Here is a 27,965-nt window from a genome sequence, read left to right on the forward strand (position 1 = left end):
ATTAATTCAAATTATTCATAGCTGTTATTTAGCTGCGAGTTTATAAAAGGTGGAGCCTGCTCGGTTTCTTCCATTTGATTCTAGAAATTTCCAAGAATTGTGTTTTGTGAGCATGGTAAGTTCTAAGATATTCTACTCTATTTTATTATATTGCAATTCCTCTCGCCATTTTATCTGTTTGTACAGAGCGAAAAAACGTTTTTTCTCTCGCGGGGAAGGTTGGAATATTTACGTGAGGATACAAAAAAGCGTCGCGACGGGGCTTCGAAAACTCTGGTCAGACTTTTCAGAATAAAGCTGCATTGCATCGTTTTAAATTTGGCTGATGCAATATGTTCGCATGTGTTGCATCAGATTCTTATCCATTCATATGTTTCTTGAAATGAAAGTCCCTGCACAAATTCAACTAATTGCTAGCAATCTTTTGTCAAAAGAAATTTGTGATGCTGGAAGATCAAGAACAATTTTTCGAGATAAATCTTCAAATATTTCACTCAATAACAAGAAACTTCAAAAAAGTGATTCAGCGTATACGTAACTCGAAAATCATCAACGTCTGCTTTTGTCAATTAATCTACCTATGAAAAGTTTCCATCAGAAACTACCATCATAATTAACCAGTTCCCTGTGAATACTTTAGATTTTTTATATGAATAGTTCACCGTCAGGGGGATTTTTCCAAAGTTGTTCTCAAAGATCCTGCTTTCCTCCAGTATTGAATTCATATTCAACAGTTCTTACATGAATAATAGAATGATTTTGGAAAATTGTCAATCATTATTAAAGGACCTCATGGACTATACCTTTTGGTAGATCATTATGCTGATGGTAAATATCACAATTCCAAAACTAGTTTGTTGTTTTGATCATTGAAGCAACGAATCAAAATAATCAACTTTCATTTTCAGTATTTTTTAACAATACATATTTTATCAAGAAGAATTCATGAAATTTCATATTTTATCAAGAAGGTATTCATGAAATTTTATTCATAATGAAAAACTAACATAATCTTGGATACCTTCCTTGTATTTTAGAATTCACAGCAGAATATCTATTCCAAAAATGGAAAAATGATGTTTTATTCAAAAAATGCACAAACCTGTTTTGTTCAGTTTTTAACGATATATCAAACCTTTAAACCATCTTTATAATTGAATACATGTTTTTCAACAGACTAAGAAAATTCAAGTCGATTAGAATTCCAATCCTTCACTTTCAGCATGAGTAATATTTGTTGGGAAAAAACTGTATCGGCTTTTACTTCTCCGTCTATATACAAAAAATTGTTGTCGAAAACTTCATAAATAATATCTGGTTCAATTTCATAAAGAATAATTGTATCTGAAAGCAATTTCTATACATGATCTTCACTTCTTTGTGAAGAGTTTATTTCAAACGTCATTGCTTTCTTCTTTTCTTCGGAATTATTCCACAATTTGGAGATGGAGAATTGGAAGCCAAAAAATCTTTTAAAAAAATACACCCCTTTCAGTTTCAGTGTATAATACATAATATATTCAATTTTGGAGCTTACTCTTCATTTTCCATTCAAAAATTCTTTAGTAGTAAAGAAAAGACATCACTTCAGAAAAATTTTCTGAAAACCTCCTGAGTAAGAACAGTATCCTGAGTTAGGGCACTTGACTGTATTGAAATTCGTAGGGTTTTTGTGTGTATGCCTAACTTGTGAATTCGTCAATATCGTCACAAAATTTCTCTGGTATTGGTAACTACGTGTAATTTTGAATTCAGGCTATTTCAGGTGGTTTTTCTGCTTGCAATCAATCACCAATACTGGATTCTGGCTCAAATTGAGGGCGAGTATTTCATTTATTTCACATGAGAGAGAAATTTGGGTAGTTCGTTCTTCAAATTTTTAAATCTTTCCTTGGAATAATTAGATATTAGGTCGATTTTTGAAGACTTCACCTAGACTTCCTACCATTTCTTTGTTAGTCTTTCTTGAAACTTATTATTTGACTTGACTCCACATTGAAATATTTTGAGGTTGGAGAAGAAAAACATAAATTTCTCACGAGATTTATCACAATTTCGTCGTTAAAGATGAAAACGAATTCAAACCTGAAATTTGTTAGAAAGTTACAATAAAATATCTAGTTTGCATTTCCACAATATTGAAATAAGTTTCAAATGAATATCTGAAAATAAACGTTAATTTCACAAAATTGAAAGAAATTTTCGAAGTTTCATCATTTTGTGAAAACAAATCTCAATCAGGACTTCATTCAAAATTTCAACTGAGTATTGATTCCACAATAAATGTGCAATATTTTGTATGAGTTTTGAATTATTATCTGAAAATAGTCCCTTCGTTCACAAAATTGAAAAAAAATTCGAAATTTCACTATTTTCTGAAAAAAAAAAGGTTCTGGCTTTCTACTCCTCTATTTTTATACATGAAATGTGGGAACATATTTCTTTCGAAAAAACTAACCTTCCTTAAAAATATACCTCTTTCAATTTTGTGGAGGGTCTTTGTAAATTTTGAGAGAAATAAAAATTTCAGTTTCTCAAAATATAATGAAATTTCATCTCACTCCATGAAAACAAATCCAAAATAGTCATATAATTGACAAATCTAAAAGATATTTTCAAATTTTCAACAGAATATTCTTTCCAAATATTTCTATCAATTTTTCAACGAATTTGAAATGAACATTGAAGAAGATTATCAAATTTCATAATTTAGTGAAGAATTTGTGTTTTAAACCTATTTGCTCAAAATATGATGACAATTCGTTTTTTTTTCCATAAAAACAAATCCGAATCGGAAATTCATTCAAAAACTTCAACAATATCTAGGAATAAATAATCACTTATTTCACAAAAATGAAGGAAAATTCAAATATTTCGTTGGGGATTTGTGTGAATCAGGTAAGAATATGAAATTCTCCTGTAGATTCTCAAAATATGAAAAATTTTCATCGCTATCGGTGAAAACAAATCCGGATCAAGCTATTTTTAAAATTCATTCGAAGGAAATTTAGGCAATTTCGACCTTTCCTGTGTGAAAAACTTGTGAAAATTATATGAGAAATTCAAAATATCCCTCTTGTTGCTCAAATATCATCTTGAAATATTCAACAATTGGGATATTGAGTTGGCGGCTGCTGTTGCGACTTTACAAAAGTTAACGATATTCAGCAACTGGTTCCCAGAAAAATTATAAACTTGTTTAGAAGTAATCCTTCTACAGTGGATTTGAGTCTTAATAAAAGACATAATGAGAGATTCAAAAGCATTTTGGCCCGCCTGGTATAGGATGTTTCTTGTAGGTCTACGTATATTGGGAATGTCTTTCTTCATAATATTATTTGTTGCCTGTCAAAATTGACATTTTTCCAAATAAAGAAACGACATTCTTCTCCATATCATAAACACTTTCATCTCAAAACTTTTCTTTTTCATTCCCATGGCAGTAGTTTTTTTTTAAATCGTGAAACTATTTTTGCAACACTCATGCAATTGTATTTTGGACTACGGCCCTCCAGCACGGATTTTATTCTCCTTGATAATCATATTTTTGATTTTCATTATTTTTAATACAGTTCCAAATATTGAAAAACATAATCAAAACTGAAAATACGACATGTTCATGAAGAAGTAAATTTGAGCTGAACATATCAACTTTTGTTTTGAACTAAATTTATTATTTTTGTCAAATAGAAACAGTTTTGAAAATTCAAAAATGCCAATTCCACAGGCTAATCCTATGGAACTGTGTCAAACAAAATAATATTTCAATGATTTTCTATATAATTTTTTGAAAAATTGCACGCATTCCTTCGCCAAAATTTGCAATGACAAACTTTTTAATTGTTCCCGAGCAGATCTTCCACCATTTTTGTCAACTTCACTGAAACATTTTCATTTTTTTCTATTATATTTTTCAGACCAGTTATTCTGACAAAGGATCTAAGGTAAACGCATATGACAAAATCGATACACAAAACTATAATACTTTTTTTTCTAGCCCACCAACGGTAGATTTCTGTATTTTGACCACCTTACTTTTTACGTAGGCAACGCCAAACAGGTAAGAATGAAAAAATGATAAATTTCTAAAATCTGAATTTGAAAATAAATTTCAGGCGGCTTCTTACTATATCACACGTCTAGGATTCGAGCCTGTAGCATACAAAGGACTCGAAACCGGAAGTAGGGAGTATGTACACTATGCGGTTCGTCAAAATCAGGTAAAGTAATGATTTTATAATTTTTTAGTTTTCCTAGATCACAACATAGCCTTTCCTACCTTTTATCTTGGTATTTTCTTTGTTACGAATGTGTGAACACGTTCTTTATTATTTTTTCTGATAAGTATGTGAAATGATCTACTGAAATAACTTTTCCCTCACCGGAACAAAAATACGCGCGTTACGCTTATCAAGTTGACGTCATCGGGAGATGTAAGACTGATTCTTATGGCTACATTTTCATGCATCTATATAAAAAAAGTCATTAAATTCATTTCCAGTATTTTATTATTGTTTCTTGTTATGTGTTTCTGTTTGATGCCTAACCTTATTGTAATACCTTAAGATCAAGCCGTGAATTCAATCACGATACTTGTTTGTTGCTCTTTAACTCCATTGTTCGTTCTAAGCTGGATTATGGTTGTATCATTTGGAATCCAAAGACCTTTTTATATTCTGATACTATAAAAAAAGTCCAGAAACGATTATTAAGAATAGTCTTCTTCAGAAAACACAATGTCTGGCCTTTATTTATATCGTATTCCAGCCAATTACAAGAATTTAATATGCAACCATTGGAAGACCACCGTGAGTCCTTGGAAGTGATTTTTGTTTTCAACATTCTTATGAAACTGAAAATACCTGAAATTTTCTGTACTATTGATTTTATTGTACCTGGCGTAAGACTGAGAAGAAGACTATTTCGTGTCTCAAACAATTTGTCTCCTCTTCAACAATGTCTCGAAACCGTTAACAAAATGGTGGGGAACTGTGAACTAGATATATTCAGTATTACAGAGGGACAACTCCTTCGAAAGCTCAAATGTGTCTGAATTTTTTTAAGTTTATTTGATTATCTATTGTTTTAACTGTATCAATGGTACTCAATGAACACTATGTGCAAGAACAAGGCAATCGTGTACGGCTAGGCTATTAGGCGGCATACAAAGGCTGGCGTGTCTAGGTGTCGCGGGAGTCATGAGAACGACCCCAACTGCAGCACTTGAGGTCCTACTCTGACTTCCACCATTGCATATTTATATACAAAGAGAAACTCGACTGGTGACACACAGACTAATGCAGGGACAAACCCCAATCAGCCAGTCACGTGGTGCAGAATACTTGAAACTGTACAATGAACTGAAGACAGATCCACAGGAATGCCTGTGGATTACACAGTACACCTTTCAAAAAGTTTTCAAAATCATCATACCAAGTGGAGACGACTGGCAAAACGGCCCTCCGGTAAAAACGGAAGAAACTTGGTATACAGATGGCTCAAAGAATCAAGAAGTACTGAGAGTCGGTATATACGGAGGCAGAACAAAGGCGAGAATAGCACTCAACCTTCTTAAGACTGGTGGAAAGCTGTCTGAGCGCAGTCAAGGAGCTTAGTACCCAAAATAGAGTCACTCTAGCTTGGAGACCCAGACGTGAGGGTCACACGGGCAATGAGGCCGTGTGACCCTAAACTTTCTTGTTGTCATGTACCGGTCACTTTCAAGCATTCCTCACTTATACTGAATATGTGAAAGTGAAACATGTTCCTTGTATCGCGCTGTCGCAGTCCACATAGTTTGACCAACATATTCTTTATCGTTTTTACAGCTCGTAGAGAAAAATTGGCGAAAAATCGCTTAACGACATCATATAGTTAATAATAACCTGAAAAGAGGCGACATATCAAAATCTTGAAAAAAATTAATAGCATCAAAGTATAGAGTACGGAATTCTTAATCGATTAGGCTGCCTGTCGGTAGCTGGGCGATTCGACGTGGGTGCTTTGTTCGCTCAGTCAATCGGCCGATGTGTGAGTCGATGGTTCAAGCACCAGGCTGAATGCTCGATTTTCACTTGCTATCGTCCAACCCGTGTTAGGAATCACACATTAAAAGGTAAGACTTCGTTAGTCCTCGCACAAGTTTCGACTTCTGAGGGTTGTCGTTCGTAGGGGTGAGACAGCTGGTTAACGGAGAAACATATTTTAAACATATTTTAAAAAAATATTCAGAACGTCACAGTAAAATAACTATTTATTGAGATATGGAGCTGCAAAAACACAGGTCATTAAAACGGACAAAATTTTTGAAACAATCTAATAGAAATATCTGTCCTTTTCCACGTAGTAAATCAATGATGGAATAAGTCTTGAATTTGAATCGTTAAATTACAGATTGTCTTTGTCTTTGTTTCCCCTTACAACCCGGAAGAGAAGGATCTGAACTCGCACCTTATGAAGCATGGAGATGGTGTCAAAGATATAGCATTTGCTGTGGATAACTTGGAAGGAATTGTTACAGTAAGTGTCAAAACATTTTACCCAGTATAATAATAATCATAAGAGTGTATTTATGCAATAAATCCGATCCAACGCCCTTCGCGGTATTAGCCAGGGAAGTAGTTGTTTTGTTATAGGCGTCAGTCCATTAACCTACAGTGTAGATGAGTTGAGACTGGCCTGAACGAAGTGTTCTTTTATATAATTTAATTTGTCGTCTTTCAAGAATACCCATTTTTGTTTAATTGAAATGGTATATTTTCAGGAAAGATCGATTTTTGAGAAAGACAGGTTTCGGCTTTCTACTACTCCATCTGTGGGAATCTTCCGAAGAAAGGAAGGAAGCAATCTATTTCAAAAATCAACTCTATATAAAGAAGTAACTTTCAGACACAAACTGGAAGAAAAAACGCTCCCCAAACAGCTATTTTCATAAAAACATTGAATTTCACGAAAGAAAAATACTTTTGAAACCAATACTTTTATATGAACGCTGAATTATACAAAAAACACTTTTCTCTATTCCGTTTGTCTTCCAAACTTTCGTAATGGAATCGAATCAGATATCATTCACAGGATTCCTACACAATATAATTAAGGAAAGAAGTGAAATTTCACTTAGATGGAACACTGTCATCCTCACTGGTAGACATCCAGATGTTTCGCCATAAGACACTTGCCTTATTGGCTCTTCAGAACGAATTGAGTGTTTTTTTATGTTATCCGTATTTGTTTCGAAAGTATTTTTCTTTCATGTCATTCAATGTTTAGGTATATGAAAATAGCTGTAATGAGAGGGTTTTTTCTTCCAGTTTGTGTCTGAAAATTACTACATAATCTACATATCTTTGTATAGAGTTGATTTTTTTTAAACTGATTGCTTCCTTACTTTCTTTGAAAGGTTCCCAAAATTTCTGGTATAATGATGGAGAAATAGAAAGCTGAAACGTTTCTTTCTTTGATATCCAAATATTTCTTAACATTCTCTCCATGAGTGATGACTTCTTTACGGCAGATACAACGTTATTTAATGAAATTTCAGATTGATGAAGTAGAATTTGAACTAGGGAGATATTGATGCAAAATTCAAAATTTACCATATGTTGCAATTAATTATGGAAAATAAAATACAAGACATTAAAATCATAACCAATTTCATTATTATTAATAATGATCAAAAAGTTTATACTGAAAAAATGAAATATAAGAAATGAAAAATAAATGTTTTTAGGATTATATTTGACAATTTTTTACAGTGCATTTCTTTAATAAATTGAAATTTTGGGTAATGAAATTAATTCATGAATACCTTATTTTGAAGTGAAATTGACAGATGAAACTTTCAAGATGGCGACTGGACGCCATCTGGGAAAAAATTAGATAGAAAGGGGAGTCTTGTGATACATCATTTTGAAGTTCCTGACGAATACTTCACAACCCTAGAATACGTCGTCAAAGTAAAAATGGCGGAACATTTAATATTTTCCTAAAGACAAACACATTGATATCGATATTTCTAGAATTTTTCCTTTTTATCTGCCATATGGCAAATTCCAACAACCCGATAAGTTATTTTTTGTTTATAAAAACGACAAAAAATGTCAGTACGACAATGAACACCATTGTTCGGTTAGAATACTCTCATTTAGTTTTCGGTTTTACTAGTAAAAAGGCACCACGCCAACAATCTCTAAAATAGTCAATTCTTGTCCATTGGAAGAAAAGATTGAAGCGATTTTTATTCATGGTGCGACGCGTAACTGTTACGGGACCTAAAGGATTTTCAATAAACGTTTTCCGAATCGTCCTATCTGTAAAAAATATTTGAGAAACTTGTACTTATCCAAATTCATAACTACCGGTAGTGTACATAACAAAAAGCTCCCGGGTCATCCGTCCATTCCGGAAGAACAGCAAGTGCAAATAATTGGTGAGATGGTAGTGAATCCTGAACAGTCTACTTATTTCGTCGCGAATGTTTGTGAGGTGTCTCCTTCCATTGGGTGGAGACTTTTGAAGAGGAATAGGTATCATTCATACAAAATTAAATAGGTACAACAATTAACTGAAGATGACCCTGATCGAAGAACAGGATTCTGCGAAAAAATGACGAAAACCATTGCAAGGCATCCTACCTATCTCCACAATATTTGTTTTAGTGACGAATGTACATTTTTTTTGAATGGCAATGTTCACAGACACCAACCCTCACGTTTTCCGGGAAACACATACCCAATATCCAGATAAAATTAACGTTTGGGCAGGAATACTGGGAAAACACATTTTAGGACCTCTATTTAGTGATCAAAATTTAACAGGGGAACTGTATTTGAATATGCTGGAAACTACTGTTGACCATCTCATCACTGAAATCGTCGAAGCGAATCCTAATGAATTCGATATGGATATTGTATACCAACAAGATGGAGCACCACCACATTACTCCAGACAAGTAAGAAACTATTTGGATATTAATTTTTCTCGGTCATTGGATTGGCTGTCAATGTCCTACAGAATGGCCAGCCCGCTCGCCAGATTTGACACCTTTGGACCTATTTTTATGAGGCTATTTGAAGCAAAAAGTGTACGAAACTGAACCTGCTCCAATATTAGATATACGGCGGATAATAATAAATATTTGTAGAGATATTGACGTTACTGTGTTCGAAAATGTTCGGCGTGAAATATCGGATAGGCTGTTCATATGTCAAGAAGTTCAAGGCAAACATTTCGAGCATCTTCTGAACTGACCTCAAGCTTATTACCTTATATTATGTAGTTAAATGTCAATGTATTCAGGCAATTATTAATTTATTTTTCCCCGATGGCGGCAAGTCGCCATCTGGGAAAAATAAAGTATTCATGCATCAATTTCATTATTTCAAATTTAAATTTTTTGAGTTTACCCGTTCTAAAAATAAAAGGGGGGTGGGGACCTTAAAGAAATGCACTCTACATATACATTCACGGAATTTTGCCAGTAATGGCAACCCATGTGAGATTTTAACTGTGATTTTGATTACTCTTATTAGTCGAAAAATACATAACTCGGAAATATAGTGACTCTGCAGATGGCGACAAGTGTTGACGAAAACAGTTGGCAAATGGGTTTTATAGATTGATTAAGGCTTTCACGGCCGAGATTTTCAGTGTCACTATCTTCATACGGGTTTAAAGGCTTCTGAAGAAGCCAGCCACTCGAACCGGCTAAACGTTAGGATGCAGTTCCAAACCACGACGGCCTTCAAACCCGAATGAAGATAGTAACACTTGATATGTTTTTATCGACCTTCTTTGGGTATCTTCACCACCCCCCGCGATCTGAAAAATATGAAAATTGTAAAGGAAAACTCTATACACGTGTAGAAAAAGCAAAATTTTCAACTCACCCCGATAAACTACTGCGTAAAATTAAAAAAAAATTGTGTATAATGATAAAATAGCAACAAACTAACATCAGAGAACACAACATTTGCGTGTCTATACAGGCGTCTCACTATAGACACGCCTGAAGAAGCTATTGTATACCGAAACACATGTTGCAGTTTTGTAAACTGTGTAGTGGAAATCTCACAGTGAAGTTTTTCTTGAATTTGAAGTAAAATTTCACTAGAGCCTCAATTGTACAAACCGGTTAGCGGTTTCATCAATGACTGTGTGTATATCTATAGTTTGGCAATATAATTTGGTAAACTGTAATGACTCGTAGGCATCCATTCATTTTACAGAAAGCAAAGGAACGTGGAGCAAAAGTTGTGCAAGATATCTGGGAAGAATCAGATTTCAACGGATCTGCACGGTTTGCAACAATTCAAACTGTGAGTAAAATATCAATATCACTCATTGCAGATTTTCAGTGCTGATCATTTATTTTCACAGTATGGAGATGCCACCCATACATTCGTGGATCGAAGCCTCTACAGAGGAGCATTCTTACCAGGATACATTCAGTGTGCTGAAGATCGATTAGGGAAGCAGCTGTAAGTAGTGTACCATCAACCGAACATTTGGTAATCATAATAATAATAATAATATCGTTTATTATGCATAAAAATACATTTATACATAAAAGGAAAAGGGTTAGCCAAAGGCTATCTTCCACCCCTTTCAAAAATTATTCAGTGAGTATAAGAAAATAATTATAAACATACTTATTTACTATCATAACAATGATAGAGAAGTGGAAAAAATAATACATCATATAGTTGCTTATAACTCTTAATATTCATAACATTATTTTGGCCAATTTAACAATTTCATTGCACTACCCTACATTGATTTTTTTTTTAAATTAGCACTGAGCAGTAAGAGTCTGTGATTTTATTTCTTTCTTAAATTGATGAATATTATGATTCAAAACGGGGAAAATTTCATTCAGATAAGAAGGGGCTATATAAGAAAGACATCCTTGAAATTTGGAAGTACGGTGCCTAGGTATGTTGAATGAGTTAATTCGCAAATTGACCATATGTATGTCAGAATGCCTGCTTAATAAACTATATAAATAACTAGGTGTTTTAGTTTGAATCGACTTAAACAAAAATATTTTTATCAAATATTGGACTCCGTACCTCACATTCAGCTCCTTCATTTTTAACAAAAATGGGGTGACATATTCACCATATGGTATACAGCATACGAATCGCATGCAAGCATTTTGTATACGTTGTAACTTCTGTTTGTTATACTGCGGCAAAAAATTGTAATACACCGAACAACAATACTCGATATGGGAGTAAATAAGAGTTTTACCTAACCTGAGTTTCGTTTCTTCTGCGTTATCGAAAGTGAGCCCAAAGTTGCAGTGAGTTTCTACTATTTGTATTTGAGAACCTTTGCATAAGACCAAAGTTTCATTTGGACTGATTTTCAGTCCATGATTATCCGAGTATAAGAATGTTTTGTGCAAATCTGTGTTTATATTGGCCCCCCAACTTTCTGTGTCGGTGTTATGAGAAGACAAATATAATAACAAAATTGGATGAAATTCCAAAAATCCGCGGCCTTCAACTCTGAAAAATAGTGACACTGAAAATATAAAAATATGAGATTAAATAAGTAACGAATAACCATAATATCATCTGTTGACTATTGTCTGTCCAGAATGTAATTTTTTTACTTTCGATTGTTCCTTCTGTTAACAATCTCTTCAATAACGTCGTTCGACGAATCTAATTTTATACGTTTTTTATACATTTTGATAGTGCTTGTCATCCAGAATACAATAGCAAAAATGTCAAAAGGATAGTATTCATGAGAAGTGAGTAATTTATCAAATAATAGTGAAACGATATATATTCAAGTGTATTGATATATTCCGGTAATTAATACAGTTTTTTCCCCGAATACTTTTTGTGTTTTTTCAATTCTTCATATTTCCAGAATATAGATAGATTAATACAAACAACCAAAAATTAAGTAAATTGATAAGTGTATCCGTTACTACGTGGTAGAAAATCATCATTAAAGATGAGAATTGAACCGCTTTTATTTGTATCTAACTAACGTTACTGCAGTTTAGTCTTATAAGGACATTTTCAAACTAGATGAACACTTCAGCATATTCCTTCACGGATAGGAATATGCTGAACTGGTTTTTCCGGGTATTTGATCCGTGTATGTGATATTATCTCTAATTTCACATATATATATATATATATATATATATATATATATATATATATATATATATATATATATATATATATATATATATATATATATATATATATACTGCATGAGAGGAAAGGAGGAACCTTGAGCATGTCATAATGCATCTCTCCGGAATATTAATCATTATTCCTACTCCCACACCGGAGTATGCTTGTGGAGTTGTTTCCTGGCTCTGTCTGCAGGTTGCGCAGTGAACATCCCACTGAATCAATTGCAGAGAGATTCTCTGACTAGCTGGAATTATATTCGTTTGGTCGTCTGGCTGAAAGAGTCGTTCTGCAAAGACTCAATGAAGAAGTCGAGGACCGAAATGTTCTGCCTGACGAACAGTTCGGCTTCAGGAGAGAACACTCCACTGAGTTACAGGCTCTGAGATTGGTCGAAAACACCATCGCGGAACTGAACCAAAACAAAAAAGTCCATGTCGCTTTTCTAGACATCTCGAAGACATTCGACCGTGTATGGCACGAAGGCTTTCTGCATAAACTAATCGCGTTCGACCTGCCCCGGGGCCTGATCCAATGGATTGGGTCTTTCCTGGAAGACAGAACATTTCAGGTTAGAGTAGAGGGCTCTTTGTCTGACAACAGAGATATACTCGCTGGAGTGCCACAGGGGGCCGTGCTCTCCCCTACGCTGTACTCACTTTACACCAGTGACCTTCCGAAGTGTGAAAATATCTCTGTACGCCGATGACACGGCTCTCCTCTCATCTTCCGGTGTCGTCTACGTGTAACGTGCATTGGACTACCTCGAGCGCTGGTACCTCGAATGGTAGATCCGAGTGAACCCGTACAAAACCCAGGCGATAACCATGGGGAGAATGATATCTTCTCCGTCCAGAAAAGTGAAGATCTCTGGAAAGGAGATCGACTGGCAAGCGCGGGTAAAGTACTTCGATCTTCTGATAGACCGTAGGCTCACCTGGAACCAGCACATCACAACCCTGAAGGTAAAGATCGAGGGTCGGATCAAAAGTCTGTACCCTCTGATCAACAGACGTTCCAAACTATGCCTTAAGAACAAGATGACGATCTATAAAACGATGTTCAAGCCTGTCATCATGTACGCTTCAGGCGTCTGAGAACAAGCGGCTCCGTCTAATATATCCATTCTTGAGAGATTACAAAATAAGTTAATACAGATGATAGTGAATGCTCCGTGGTTAGTACGGAATGAAGCCATCCGCAGAGATTTGCAGCTTCCTTCCGTTAAGCAGTCCATTCAGTCGAGGAATCGGCAAGTTTTTGATTGCGCAGAAACCCACGATAATCCGTTAGTTACGGAAGCTATGAATTATGCTGTGGACGACCCTTCCCGATATAGAAGGCCCAGACACTCTGTCGAGTGAGGCCCCCATGTCCCCCGTTAAAAGATGAACAATATCTTCATCCAAACATCCCAGTCAGGTAGTGGTTCATGTGAAGGGCGGTACTGATGTCTGAGGATATTCATGCCGTCATCCCATAAATCAGTCTTGACCCGTTTGTCTTCCTGACGAACATCAGTCCAAAGGGTAAGGGAGCCAGGCTCCAACCTGTCCGAACAACGAATCTTCCAAGTCGAAGACGTTGCACAGGTACCTGATGGTTTTACTTCAACTCTCTGCGCGGCATTAACTGGGTAAGTTGTTGTTTTTCCGTTGGGTATCTGCCACACGTACCTACAGAGTCGTCGGTCCGCCTGAGAGGAAAGAGGCAACCTATATATATATATATATATATATATATATATATATATATATATATATATATATATATATATATATATATATACATACATATATATATATACATACATATATATATATATATATATATATATATATATATATATACATATATATATATATATATACATATATATATATATATATATATATATATATATATATATATATATATATATATAATGAAATTGAATGATTTTATAGTCGATGTTATTTTGATGGATGACTGGGAATTAATTGATATTGAAGTAAGAAGAATCGGATTTTCAGGCCTCCAGGGAAGCTGGACTTCATTGACCATGTTGTTGGCAACCAACCAGATGGTGAAATGGAATCGGTTGCTAAATGGTACGAGAATGTTCTGCAGTTTCACAGATTTTGGTCGGTGGATGACAGTCAAATCCACACCGAATTTTCATCTCTGAGATCCATCGTTATGGCCAACTGGGAGGAAAATATCAAGGTATCAATATTATACTTTTATCAATCATGCTTGAAAATCATATTCAGGAATTAACTATACTTCTGCATAGTCATACAACACAGAGTGAATCATAAGGGATTGTCTTATATCCTATGGAAAAATTTCATATAAAAATATGTCCTCACTTGTTTCGTTTTGAAGAAACCAGGGTGATCAAGATGTTTTTAATTTAGTGTTGGGACTCATGAGCATACATAAAACCACTTTGTATATTTTTCTCTAAAACCAAACACAATTCTACCATTTTCGATGTCTGTTTCTATTACAAACTCAAAACCATTGAGAATACAACTATTTAGGCCATAAAAAACGATTCGAAACAACCACCGTCCCCAAACACCAAAATTGTAACACTCTTCTCGACGCGCTTTCCACCGAAACGAAGTTAGCGAAATGTATTATACCAATCTCGACAATACTGGACAGTTTTCATTCATTCAATGGCGTTTTCCCAAGGTCATAGAATGACAATAAATTTTTCTTGTCTCCAAAATCGAATCTGTTGTGTGTTCTTTAAAACGGGATTTAATAGCTCGCTTAGTCTGACCGTTAGTTAGGGAAGCCACAGATTATGCTGTAGACGACCCCTCCCGATATAGAAGGCCCCGACACTCTGTCGAATGAGGCCCTCATGTCCCCCGTTAACGGATGAATAGCTTTCTCATCCATCCCACCCCAGCCAGGTAGGGGTATCCCGTGAAGGGCGGTACTGATGTCTGAGGACTTCATGCCGCCATACCATCAGTCATGAACCCATTAGTCCTTCTCGAGACCAAAAATCAGCCGAAAGGGTAAGGGAGCTGGACTCCAAGCCTGAATGACACGAAGATGACTTTCCAACGCTTAGTCTGACAACTTATTTCATATATCACCTTCATTTGCCAACATCTTATAGAGGTTGCTAACATTTGTTGAAGTTAGCAAGAAGTTTACAAGGTTATTACTTTCGCATTCAACATAATGTTCATATTCCCTTCATATATTGCTGCTTATATAGCAGTTATTCAATAGTTGTTCAACATTTGTGAAAATTAGTTACACACCTATATGTTTCAGGCTGTGAATAATTATTATATGTCGTTAATTACAGTTGCCGATCAATGAACCAGCTTTAGGAAAAAAGAAGAGTCAGATTGAGGAGTTTGTGGAATACTACGGGGGAGCTGGAGTTCAGCACATCGCATTGAATACCCAGGATATCATTACTAGTGTAAGTTTTTCCCAGGACACATCAATTTTCACTTCAATCATAAATTATTTTTACAATTCAAATATTTATTATATCCCGTTTATTTCCTTACCATATACCTATATCAAAATTAATCCCTGTCTTTACTTTTTCACAGGTGAGGAACCTGAAAGCACGAGGAATTGAGTTTTTGTCAGTTCCTGATAGCTACTATGATGCACTTAGAGAAAAACTAAAGCACAGCAAAGTGAAAATCGCTGAAGAGCTGGACATTCTACAAGAACTTAAAATTCTGATCGACTATGATGAAAATGGTTACCTGCTGCAGATTTTCACGAAGAATATGCAGGACAGGCCTACTCTGTTCCTTGAAGTGATTCAAAGAAGAAATCACAATGTAAGGATGACTTTTTTCTACTGATGTACTCAAAACATATACCAACTTCACTGTTTTTAACTGTTTTTGAAAATTCAACTTGCTATCCGCCCCTGCTCCACACGGGTGCAATGCTGATACTAAATATACATATAAACGCGTGCGATCGCTGCTAATCATAAGTGCTATAGGGAAAAGCACCACCTTCGACGCGCTATTTATAGGCAGGCGCCTTCGGCCTCCCGGCCGGTACTGCCGCAACCAATATGTCCCTGTATTTTAAATCTGTAATATCTTGGAAAATACTTATTTAAGTTCCATGCTGTAAAAGGTCATATTGATCTATAAAAATGCACAATAAGGTACTTAATTGGATAAGGATTAATGCTGTATTGCTTAAAATTGCTTCGTAAATAAGCCATATCACCGCGGACTTTTTTGTAAACATTCGTAGGGTTCAGCCAGCTTTTGAAATGTAAGCGCAAAGAAATGTTTTTATTTTAAGGTATCGCATTAGAAACCTCTGAAATTATCAGTGTTCCCCTACTATATTATGCATGTTACATATATATAAACATTAACCTTCCTCTTGAATCACTTTATCTATTTATCAAAATCCGTGGCGTACTTTTAAAGATCAATCAATCAAACATTTATTGAATCAGTTTTCCTTCACAATCACATTAGACAAAAAACATAACATCATCATAAAATACTGGCTGATTCAACAGGTCAAACAAACATAAAAAAGTCAATATAAAACATAAACATACATAAAAAAAAGTTAATAAGCTACAATCAAATTAGGATTCAAGGAGAAACTCATCCACAGAATGGTATGCTTTTTGCAATAGGAAAATCTTGAGTAGCCTTTTAAAGGCATTGATATTTGAGATCATTAATCATTTACTTATTCATAAAAGAGTAATAGTCTATTAGACTCAAGCTGCAGAGAAGTGCAGCTCGCTGAATTTTTCACAAGACCTTAACGTTTTTTTTTAAATTCGTCATTATGTGAATTTTTTAAAAAACCTCAATAATCTTTAAAATTCGTCAATCAACATTCACCTCCAACGTCTTTGTGAACACTAATGAAAATATATTGAATTGGAAAGACCAAATTCCAAACTCTTTTAGCTGTGAATTAGGTAATCAATTACTTCTTCCACAGAAACATCAATTTGTCTATGAACAGCCATTAAATGAGAATCAAGTGAAAGTTGAACAAGTGTAGACACTATTTTTAATGAGGAATACCATTTTCACAGCATTCACAATGAATCTCTATTGCACAACTAAGTCCATTACTTTTTTCTTCATTCATAATGAACACGAGTAAGATTCAAGAAATGAATAACATTTACTTTAAAAAACAGTAACATCACAAAAATGTTTCCTTACATATTCAACATGCTTTCTGATAATAAATTAATTTCCAAATGTTTTTTATTATGAAAATGAAATTGTAAAATGGATAATAGGATAATAGTTAATTTCAATAAACTTTGATATATCTCATATTATACATAAATTGTTGTTCAGTAACACATATTGTATGTTTATTTCTGTATTTATTCATTAACTACTGATATTTATTGTTACATTTTCCCCGTGGGCTTGACCACACTGTACAAATGAACTCAACTTCATTTCACTACTACATTGCCAATATTACACAAAAAACTCAACAGAACTTCAACTAATACTCAATTGTCTATCGCCTTATTAGCCCACTTCGTACCGCACTTTCAACTATTTAGCTCAATCTGCCTGTTGGTAGAACTTATATATGCTAATGGAAATCTTAGGATAGAATTATTTTCGAAGCAACACGATACCTAGAACGATTGAGAAACTTAAGTGGAGTTAGCGCGACCTTACAACACTTTTTTTGATTCGCCCTTCTGAAATACTTTGAATGAATGAATCAATCAATACACTTATGTCACATGAAAACCTAATCTTACTTTTGATGTATGAAAACCGCCAAACTCACTTTTGATATTTGCTAAACCAAAGCAAATGCTACTGGCCCACTATATGTTTTCTACTACTTGATGTGTGCCTTCAATGACATGGATTAGTTTACATTCATTACTCATCCAATTAATAATCTATCTGTTAAAAAACCACGATTTTCAACATATAATACATATTTTTACAGGGATTCGGAGCTGGTAACTTCAAAGCCTTATTCGAAGCCATAGAGGTTGAGCAAAACAAGAGGGGAAACCTTTAAAGGAACAAAAATCAGTTCAATTTTAATTCTATAACTAGTTTAGGACTAATTTAAGAAAAAAATCGCTGAGTTAGGCTAAGAGTTATATTAGTGTTAAGTATATAGTAGTAAAAATATAATTTAAACAAAATGATATGCTTTACATTGGTGATGGAGGAAAATATCACATTGGTTTCAAGACTGAGCAGATTTATTTCTCCCTTTCCTTTTCAAGGTGCAAGCGTTAAGTCCCAAATACCTAAAAAAGAAACATTCATGGGGTTCACAATGCAATTATGGCTACAGTTTTGCAAAAACAAAAAAGATTATAACTTTTTTGTTCATAGTTACAGTCAATACAGTTGATCACTTATTTTATTATTTTATTTTACAACCAACCTGGCAGTGTGTCTTCTGGTGGTTGATATTTGTAGCGATGTTTTGAACATTCATCCATCTTTTTCTGCAATTCTTCTGGAGACAAGTTCATTTGACCATAAAACTGTAAAAAAAGTACTATTAAAATATTCAATGCTAACAATAAAAGTGTTCAGAGAATAAAACTAAATTAATATATCACAAGTATATAACATAATAAATATTCTCAAAAACCAGAATCTGAATCTGAATGAATGTATTTATTTGTATGCAAGACTGTCAGAGAAGTATTGTCCAGTCATTTTAGGTCGATTTAGCCCTGTATTTCGGAAAGTTGACATACCCAGCTGTAAATTTGTGTAAACTTTGTATTTTGGCATCATAACAGTATTCTCAAAACTCACATATGATTCGACGGCCGCAACTTCAAAAATTGGGGGTCAAAAGAAAAAAAAACGACTTTTTGCACGATTTTTGCCAATATCTCGTTTCCAATGGGTTTTATGCTAATTGCATTTATTATCAATGTTGTAGAGAATTGAATTCTCTACAACTTTTGTTTCGAACATTTTTTCACACGTTGATTCGTTTTTGAGATAGAGGGCAGCGCGAGCGCAGATTAAATATTATTTGAAATCAACTGGTTCTCCCGATCGAAATCAGCTCATTTAAGGTTTATACATTATTACTTAATAAATAATTTTCATTTTTTATTAACAAATACATTATATTTAAATTTTTTTTTTCATCAATGAACCGATCTATGAATTCAATAATGCAATTTACTCCTGAACGAACAGAGAAATGGACTGATATGGTCATAGAACAAAGTTTCATGAAGTCTATGAAAACAAAAGGAGGAGTATCTCATGGTCGAAGTACGAAAGAAAGTGTTTTGCGCAAGTGGGTTTATGCTATGTACGCTACAAATACTATATGTGAGGAAATAGCAAATTTCTGCAATATTTCCTTGGAATCTTCAGAACAACACGTAGATTCCAGAGATTCAAGAATAGAAAAAGATAATATGGACGTAAAGAATACTACTTGAATGGTTTAAACTTCATGAACCTTCTCCAATTACCACACAGTTGATATCGTTAGCTTCTGGGATAGTTGGAAGTGAGCAAATCAACTGTCATAGAGCTTTTGACATCGGATTAGAAACTATGACAAAACCATGGTTGTACCAAATTTCTAGCTCTCTTCTGTAATACAAATACAGACTCCAGCAAATTAAGGCTACACACACCCCAAAAAGATATACCTTTTTGCAGGCAACTGTTTATAGATAAAAAAAATTGACGGTTGTAGCTCTTTTTATTCTGGAGACAGTGTGTGATTAAGAAACATCTTGTGAAACTTGAGGTTACCACCCATCACTATACAACTCGTCAGAGCGTACAAAAAAAATTTAAAATTACCTATTCCTTGCAACTCTCTGGTGGGAGTATGCATTCGCAAAGTAAACATTTAGTAAACCAAACCTATCTAAACAATGTTTTATGCGGATGTTCTCATTATTGAGACAGCTATTGAAGAATTTAAACGTCAAAGAACAGCAATTATAGTCGGTGAAGATATTAATTTACTTCTGATTTTAATTGGGCTCACACTATCTCTTGAACATGATTTTTTTTTAAAAAAGTTGTCAAAACTGAAATACACTCCTCTAAGAGTTTCGACAAATATTCAAGTTCTAAAAAACACATTTTGTTCCTTCACGCTTCAAGCGGCTGTGATACGACTTCTGCGCTCTTTAAAAAAGGAAAAAAAAAGGTTTTTAAGAACTTCTATTTCTATTTCTATTTCTTTCTATTCATTTTTATTTATTAAAGAATAATTACTATAGATTAGATTCAAATTATAATGTAATATATATTTTTCCCTCTATAAATTTATAATATTATTATATAAATATAATATTATTAAATAAATTGATACTTAATTGAAAACAAATAATTAATGAAAAAAATATTCAAATATAATGTATTTGTTAAAAAAATTAAAATTATTTACAATTATTTATTAACAAATAATTTATGAACCTTAAATGAGCTGATGATCAGGACAACCAGTTGATTCTAGATAATATTTAATCTGCGCTCGCGCTGCCCTCTATCTCAAAAACGATTCAACGTATGAAAAAATGTTCAAAACAAAAATTTAGAGAATTTAATTCTATACAATATTGATAATAAATACAATTAGCATAAAACCCATTGGAAACGAGATATTGGCGAAAAACGTGTCGGTTTTTTTGACTTTTGACCCCCAATTTTTAAAGTTGCGGACGTCGAATCATATGTGAATTTTGAGGATACTTTTATGATGCCAAAATACAAAGTTTATACAAATTTACAGCTGAGTATGTCCACTTTCCTAGGCAAACTCCCTAAAATGACTGGACTAATAGTTTAGTATAGGGAATAAAATTTTTAATGAAAAATTTTGTTGTATAACTTTAGAATTCTCACAGAAGTTGATTTTGACATAATTCCTATAAATGCATTCTTCATTGAAGTCAATCTCTATTGTAATGCTTCTGGGCCTTTCTTTTTCATTATATAACTAAATGGAATTGAATCGTTATGGAGTGGAATCAGATATCTGATTAAATTTCATAAAGAATGTTTGGAATACAAACTGAATAGAGAAAAGTATTTTTTGTACAATTCAGTGTTCATATAAAAGTGTTTAGTGTTTCGAAAATATATTTCTCTTGTGTAATTCAATGTCTTTATGAAAGTAGTCGTTTCGAAAGGGCTTTTTCTTCCAGTTTGTGTCTGAAAGTTATTTCTTTGCATGATCTATAAATCTGTAAAAGAGTTTGCTCTCTTCCTTTCTTTAGAAGATTCCCACATTTTTTGTATCAAGATGGAGAAGTAGAAAGCCAAAACCTCTCTTTCTCAAAAATTCAATCTCTTATAAAAATATACCACTTTCAATTTACAAAAGAATCTAATACCAAATATTGCATAAAGGATCATTGTGACCTTAACATCAATAGATTTCTTACTGGATTAAAAAAGGAGTATTTCACTTACGTTTCTACATTTTTCACAGGCAAATCCGTTCAAATCCTTACGGGCATTTCCTCTTACTACAGGCTCTGGTAAAACAGCCAGTTTCAATTTTCTGTAAGGTAAAACAACATATTACATATTTACATCATAACATGAACCTCGCATTCATTTTTTTTCTGCCATGAATTAGATAATGAATTCAGAAACATTGCCAGCTCAGATGCTAAGATAATATTGTATCATAACAAGTTTGAGGAAGCAATGACGAATGAAGTGGAATAAGTCTAATGTAACACCAAAGAAACTAGCAGTCTGGAATGAAGTGAAATACATCTCTACACGAAACATTTGCCTCAGAGAAATTTCATGAATATAATAGTATATTATTCAACGAGCGAAAAATGTGGCCACTATTGATGAGAAAAAATATTGTTGAAGGTGAGCGTCCTGAATCATTTAACCAATAATGGCCAGTTTTCGTGAGGGGAATACTACACTTTTTCTATGACTTATAACAGAGTATTTTGTTGAGAATGTAATGGAAATACCATTATATTTCATAACAAGATCTAGTCAATTTCAAGAAGTTTCAATATTGAGTGGTTAAAAAAAAATTGCGTAGGTGAGACTTCTGGAGTGTTAGATCATACCAGCGTTCTAACAACGACTTCAAGAAGCATTGCATATAGCATTTAGGTTTCTAATAACTCTCATTTTCATATCAAGCGATGAACTTTTGAAAAAATTGTCAATTTTTTCGACACATTACAAATTTCTGGTAAGGTACACTTCATTTCACCTACATTACCTTGTTTTAATTACTGTTTTTTTTTAGAAAGTACATATTTCAAAACAAAATGTCAGTTCAATGTTTATGTTTGATATTAAGGAAGATATTTTGAATCAGGAAATTATTCACCTCGTCAACTGTAATTGATTCAAAGTTGTGAGTTATGAATTGTTTTGCCTACCTACCCAACAAGAAATGGTCACATAAAAACAAATTAATTAATACATTTTGAATTATAAGAGAGTTGAGAATATTCTTTATGTTATTTTATATATTTTTGCCAGAGGTCATTTCCTTTCAGTAAATTTATTCCTGTCATCCCACTAATCGAAAATAATGGTTCATTTGATTTCAAATCTGTAAAAAATTGTGAAATTTAACAAAAAGGAAAGTGAAAACTCTTAAACAGTTCTTGTAGATAAAGAAATAATTAAAATAGTTGTATGTATTACAGGGAAGCTAAAATAATACAATATATTATTTCTAGTAAGGTTTACCGAATTTTGAAAAAATCCTCCATCAGAAATGACATGAGGCTACTTCTAAATTCAAGGTTCTTAGACAATAAGGTTATCTTTGTCATGTTCAAGTCAAATATACATTCATCTATGTCAATGTGCAATGTTGTTAATTGAAAGAGAATTCAAAGCCAAAAAAAAGCCAGGAAACAGTAATGGGCTTGTTTCATGCTATGGAAAATGATACTGGTTTGCTTATAGACTGATCGAGTTAGGGGTATACTGGGACTCCAACGGACCTCCCTGTAAATTTAATCCAGGAGCGAGTCTACAAAGGAGATGGATGTCGAGTTTACGACTCTAACTGACCTCCCTGTAAATTTAGTTCAGGAGCGAGTCTACAAAGGAGATGGTTGTCAAATTTACGACTCCAACTGACCTCCCTGTAAATTTAATTCAGGAGCGAGTCTCCAGAGGAGATGGTTGTCGAGTTTACGACTCCAACGGGCCTCCCTGTAAATTTAGTTCAGGAGCGAGTCCACAGAGGAGATGGATGTCGAGTTTACGACTCCAACTGACCTCCCTGTAAATTTGATCCAGGAGCGAGTCTACAGAGGAGATGGATGTCGAGTTTACGACTCCAACTGACCTTCCTGTAAATTTAGTTCAGGAGCGAGTCTACAAAGGAGGTGGTTGTCAAATTTACGACTCCAACTGACCTCCCTGTAAATTTAATTCAGGAGCGAGTCTCCAGAAGAGATGGATGTCGAGTTTACGACTCCAACTGACCTCCCTGTAAATTTAGTTCAGGAGCGAGTCTACAAAGGAGATGGTTGTCAAATTTACGACTCCAACGGGCCTCCCTGTGAATTTAGTTCAGCAATATTGAGTTTCAACTTTTTCTTGGCTGACAGCTCGCGTAGCAACAATTCGTTTTTTCATCGAGTTTAGTTTGTGTATGTTTTAAACGTGTTTTAGAGATATATTTGAATATTAATATGGTGCATTCTTGTGCTGATTTTAATTGTGCGGAAAGGCACAAGAAAACAGAAAGTGCATTGGTTTATAGATGAGTTATTTCATTTAATGAGTTTAGGTTCCCAAAGGATAAAATGATGAGAAAAAAATGGGTGAAAGTATTGAAAAGAAAGAACTACAATCTTTCTACTCTTCCAAGACTTTATAGAAATCAGTTAAAAAGTGACTATAAATGAAAGGGGGACGAAAATATTGAATTTGATGACACAGTTTTTTATTTCAACTCCAAGTATTCTCCACCGAAAGTATTATCTGGAGTTAATACTGTTACTGAAAGTATGATACATTTTACTTCATTAAATTTTATCATATGATTAATGGTATTATCTCAGAAGCTTTTGTTGGATCAGTTCGAGTACAATCAATTCTGTCTATACTTGATCTCATTCAACCTTCCTCTCAAGTTTTGGAAGACTCAACAGATTAACCAAGCGAGCCTACAATGCTTGAATTTAGTAGGAATATTAGAGAGAGGTATGTATGTAAGAATCTTCTTTTTTATAATTGCAGTTGTACAGATTGAGGATTGTAGAATAAATTGAATATTTGAAATGATTCTTCAATCCAGTTTGCTATATTTTTTGATTTTCATAACTGTATATTATTAAATAATGCATAAAATCATAGTTTGGGTAAATATTTTGTGACCTTTCGACTTTGTTTACTGATTTTAAATATAGAACCTATTTCCAAACATGATTTTTCGTGTACATTTTATTTCATGTGGAAAATTTTTCATTAATTGAAACGTTAACGGTTTCATATACACTTCCATAATTGAATTGATAATTATAGGCTTCCTAAATTTTACGATTTGGCAATGTTGATTATTTCTATTGTTCCTATTGGTCAATAGAACAAGAAGCGGGAATAGGGCTGTGACGTCACCGCCCTACCACATTCGATTTTTAATAATTAATTACCGGAAAACTACGGTACTTAGAGAGCTGATACAAAGTGCACTGTTTTTCAATTTGAAATTTCTATCAAGTGAACTATAACCAAAAATCATGAAAGAAGCTCATTTCTATGTTGTTGAAATTTCAACAACAAAAATTATCTTGTAACTATTTAAAGAAAATAATATGAGAAAAGATGAACCAATTCGTCCATCAAATCAAAGTTCTTACTTCTGGGGTGATGCTTCTTCAAAACATATGCTTTCATCTAACAAAGCCCCTTTCGAAAACTGGTCAACTTCCTGTGTGGAATCTAAATCATCCATATCACTGAAAGTGTTATCTTTGGATGATTCATCTTTATTTATGTAACTCAGAAGATCAGTAATGCCCATTCGAGAAGTACTTTTGTTATTTTCGAAGTATGTTTCGTCTGAATCTTCTCCAACATCAAACTTCTTGTCACTGAAAAGTAGAAAAAAAAAGTATTTTCATAAGTTGGGTGAAGCTTGAACATTTTCATTTACCGCTAAGCTTATTTTTTCAACAGACCTCGTAATCATCTTTCAAACCTTATAAACAAAACAAAACTCATCAGGCTAGTCAAGAAATGAACAGATATGAAATTATTGAAAATTATATTGAAATATATGTGACATGCAATAGCTCTGGATGGTAATAATGCGGCAGGTATTTCTCTTTTATTTTTCTTCATAGTTCCTACATATGTCAGGCTTTTTTCTTTCAACTTCCGAGCTGCCTCGATTGATGTATACCAATTATCTGCAGTGAGATTTCGTTTGGAATTGTAGAATGATTCCGTCATTCGCATAACAACTTGTGTAGGATGAGAAAGTGATTTTTCTTTGCATTGTTTGCTACTTTTTAGTGCATTGATTTCTTTTCCGGTATACACCTCAGGAATACATTAATTTGCAATCTTAAATAATTCTTCAGATATATATTATGTAAATTTCAAAATATTCACTTTTGAAGTTGGTCTTTCTCCAAAAATTCATTTGCTGAATAAAAAGCATTTGCAATTAGGTATTTGTAGATCAGTCTTGCATCACTGATTAAATCTATGCTGGGTCGAAACACCGCTGCCTGAATCACAATACTTGCTCTGGTTTCAATATAATAATGAAATCAAAGTTCAATCGTCTTTAAATTTGTGAATATCACGCAACTGTCTGCAACTGTGACAATTGAATGTAGTCAATATTCGAGGAAAAAAGTTGGAAGAGGTGAATTGTATAAGTGTTTCCTGCAAGAATTAAGGTGAGGATTCCAATAATTTTCTTAGGAGATTTTTGAGGTTCTCAGATAAATATTATCAATTTTAAGAAAACATTCAGTGAACAATATTGTTTCAAATTAGTGATATACCTACAAGCCTATGAAACAATTACACCAGGTATTATATGTATTTCGATCCATAATTACAGAAAACCAAACACTTACTTATTTGAATTGAATTTTATGCTGTTGGGAAATATTTGCGTCAGTGTTAAATTTCTTCCTTTTCTCTTGACTTTCTTCTTCCTTAACAATTGACTCACTTTGGAATCGGTTTTCAGTTTCCTACTTGCCAAATCTGGTGTTGAATCTATGACTGACATTTCCAAGTCAGGTCCAGGAGTGTGAAAAATATTTTTTCTCACCAAGTTTATATCTTTGCTATTATTTGAATTTGAACTATTTGCTCCACTATTTTTTGACTTACTTTTCCTAAGATCTTTTCTATATTTGGATATGAGTGTCGGGCTAGTATCAATTTCTCTTCTATCATCATCAGACAGAGAGAGGTCAATAATCATAGAGTTTGAAAATTCATGTTTATCTGATTTGGAGTGTGAATTGGGATCAATATTTTTGAAAAGGTCTGGACTTTCCAATTCTGTGACATTACTTGAATACTTGTTAGATTTCGTTTCCACCTGAGAAGTCGATCTGTTCTCTGAAATGAAACAAATCTTAACAATTGCAATAAGAACGCTATTAGTAATATTCCAACCTTTTTCATGGCTTGGTGACTTTTTCTTGGCGCTAGTCCTAGAAAAAAAAATATTGTTTCTGAAAAAACGATCAATTGAAAACTACAGTACATTTACTGAAGATACAGCTCTTCGCCATAAAAATTAGGTCAAGGTAAGACACACTGGGTCATGCATTACTAGATACCTATTAGAATTGGATACATTCTAACGGACCATATTTCACCAGATATTTCAAAGTGATATGTGATTAATATACAGGTATCAGTCCCAGTAACATCATTGTAAGGGAAAAAGCTAGAGAAACATGTATAATTTCCATATCAAAAAAATTTTCATCAGGTTATTATTTGACTTGTACTACCTACTAAAAAAACATATAGAAATACATGCATGGAAAACAACTTCATGAAGATAACATGCCTCTTTCTATATCCATTATCAACAATCACCTATTATAACACTATGAATCTGAGCACACCACATGTAAAAAATTCAGCATAAAAAGTCCCCTCTGTATGCTGGAGCACACCTAATTAACCTGCTGCTTGAGGACTTGAAACTTCTAACTGATTTGAAAAAGTCACACATTTCAATTGCCAGACCAGTATATCCAACTTCTCCACTAGAATGTTATTATAATTACTATTGTTCCTCACAACATCCCCAACCCAGTCTCGCTGTCATGTCACTTTTAGGTTCATCAATGCCTCCAGTGCAAGCTGGCTGTGAAAATATTATTGTTCTTTTCAAGGTTGCAACTTTATGGCTTAGAGATATTTCCTCAACAAATTTACTGGAGTGAGCTAGAGTCTACTTTAAAAGTTCTATCCTGAATACCTACAATTTCATTTTTTTCTCTAGTCGATCTTTATCATTCAGCTGTTGCCTTAAGTTACTCACTTCATCTTCAAGGCTTTTATGAACGTCTGAAATCATTAAAAAAGGTGATGAAGATTATACCCTTTTATTCAAATATAAACTCAACTATTCAGTTCTTTTTTCAATGTCCAAAGTAGCATGACAGATTTTTGCAGTTCTTTTCTTTCTGATTTCCAAACCTCCGAAACACTGCTGTCGAATAAGTCGGTCCATTCTTTGTATGCATCAGAATTCATTTTTATTTTTAAAATTACTGGAAAATAGAGATGAATTCAAAAAACATAAATAAAAGTTAACATAACCTCAAATCTTCTTCTCTTTTTTATGATC

General features: G+C 33.7%; 2 protein-coding genes across 2 annotated transcripts; one reads left to right on the forward strand and one right to left on the reverse strand.

The window, feature by feature from the left end:
* On the forward strand, positions 1–18,368 carry Hpd (4-hydroxyphenylpyruvate dioxygenase). The gene is made up of 11 exons (XM_023174579.2): positions 1–115; positions 3,918–3,944; positions 3,998–4,060; positions 4,116–4,220; positions 6,394–6,519; positions 10,227–10,316; positions 10,378–10,478; positions 14,171–14,363; positions 15,475–15,594; positions 15,731–15,970; positions 18,114–18,368. Exons 1-11 carry the CDS (start codon positions 113–115, stop codon positions 18,186–18,188), a joined length of 1,143 nt encoding a protein of 380 aa, XP_023030347.1. The 5' UTR covers positions 1–112; the 3' UTR covers positions 18,189–18,368.
* Positions 18,259–27,965, reverse strand: LOC111518199 (uncharacterized). The gene is made up of 8 exons (XM_023174564.2): positions 27,742–27,965; positions 27,598–27,682; positions 26,774–26,811; positions 26,221–26,716; positions 24,988–25,221; positions 21,593–21,683; positions 18,567–18,669; positions 18,259–18,426 (listed from the first exon to the last, which is right to left on the reverse strand). The coding sequence occupies exons 1-8, from the start codon at positions 27,869–27,871 to the stop codon at positions 18,398–18,400; spliced, it is 1,206 nt and encodes a 401-aa protein (XP_023030332.2). The 5' UTR covers positions 27,872–27,965; the 3' UTR covers positions 18,259–18,397.

This window comes from Leptinotarsa decemlineata, unplaced genomic scaffold (genome assembly GCF_025532065.1).
Source record: "Leptinotarsa decemlineata unplaced genomic scaffold, Ldec_3_MD MMD2_tig00001064_RagTag_RagTag, whole genome shotgun sequence".
Classification (NCBI taxonomy): domain Eukaryota; kingdom Metazoa; phylum Arthropoda; class Insecta; order Coleoptera; family Chrysomelidae; genus Leptinotarsa; species Leptinotarsa decemlineata.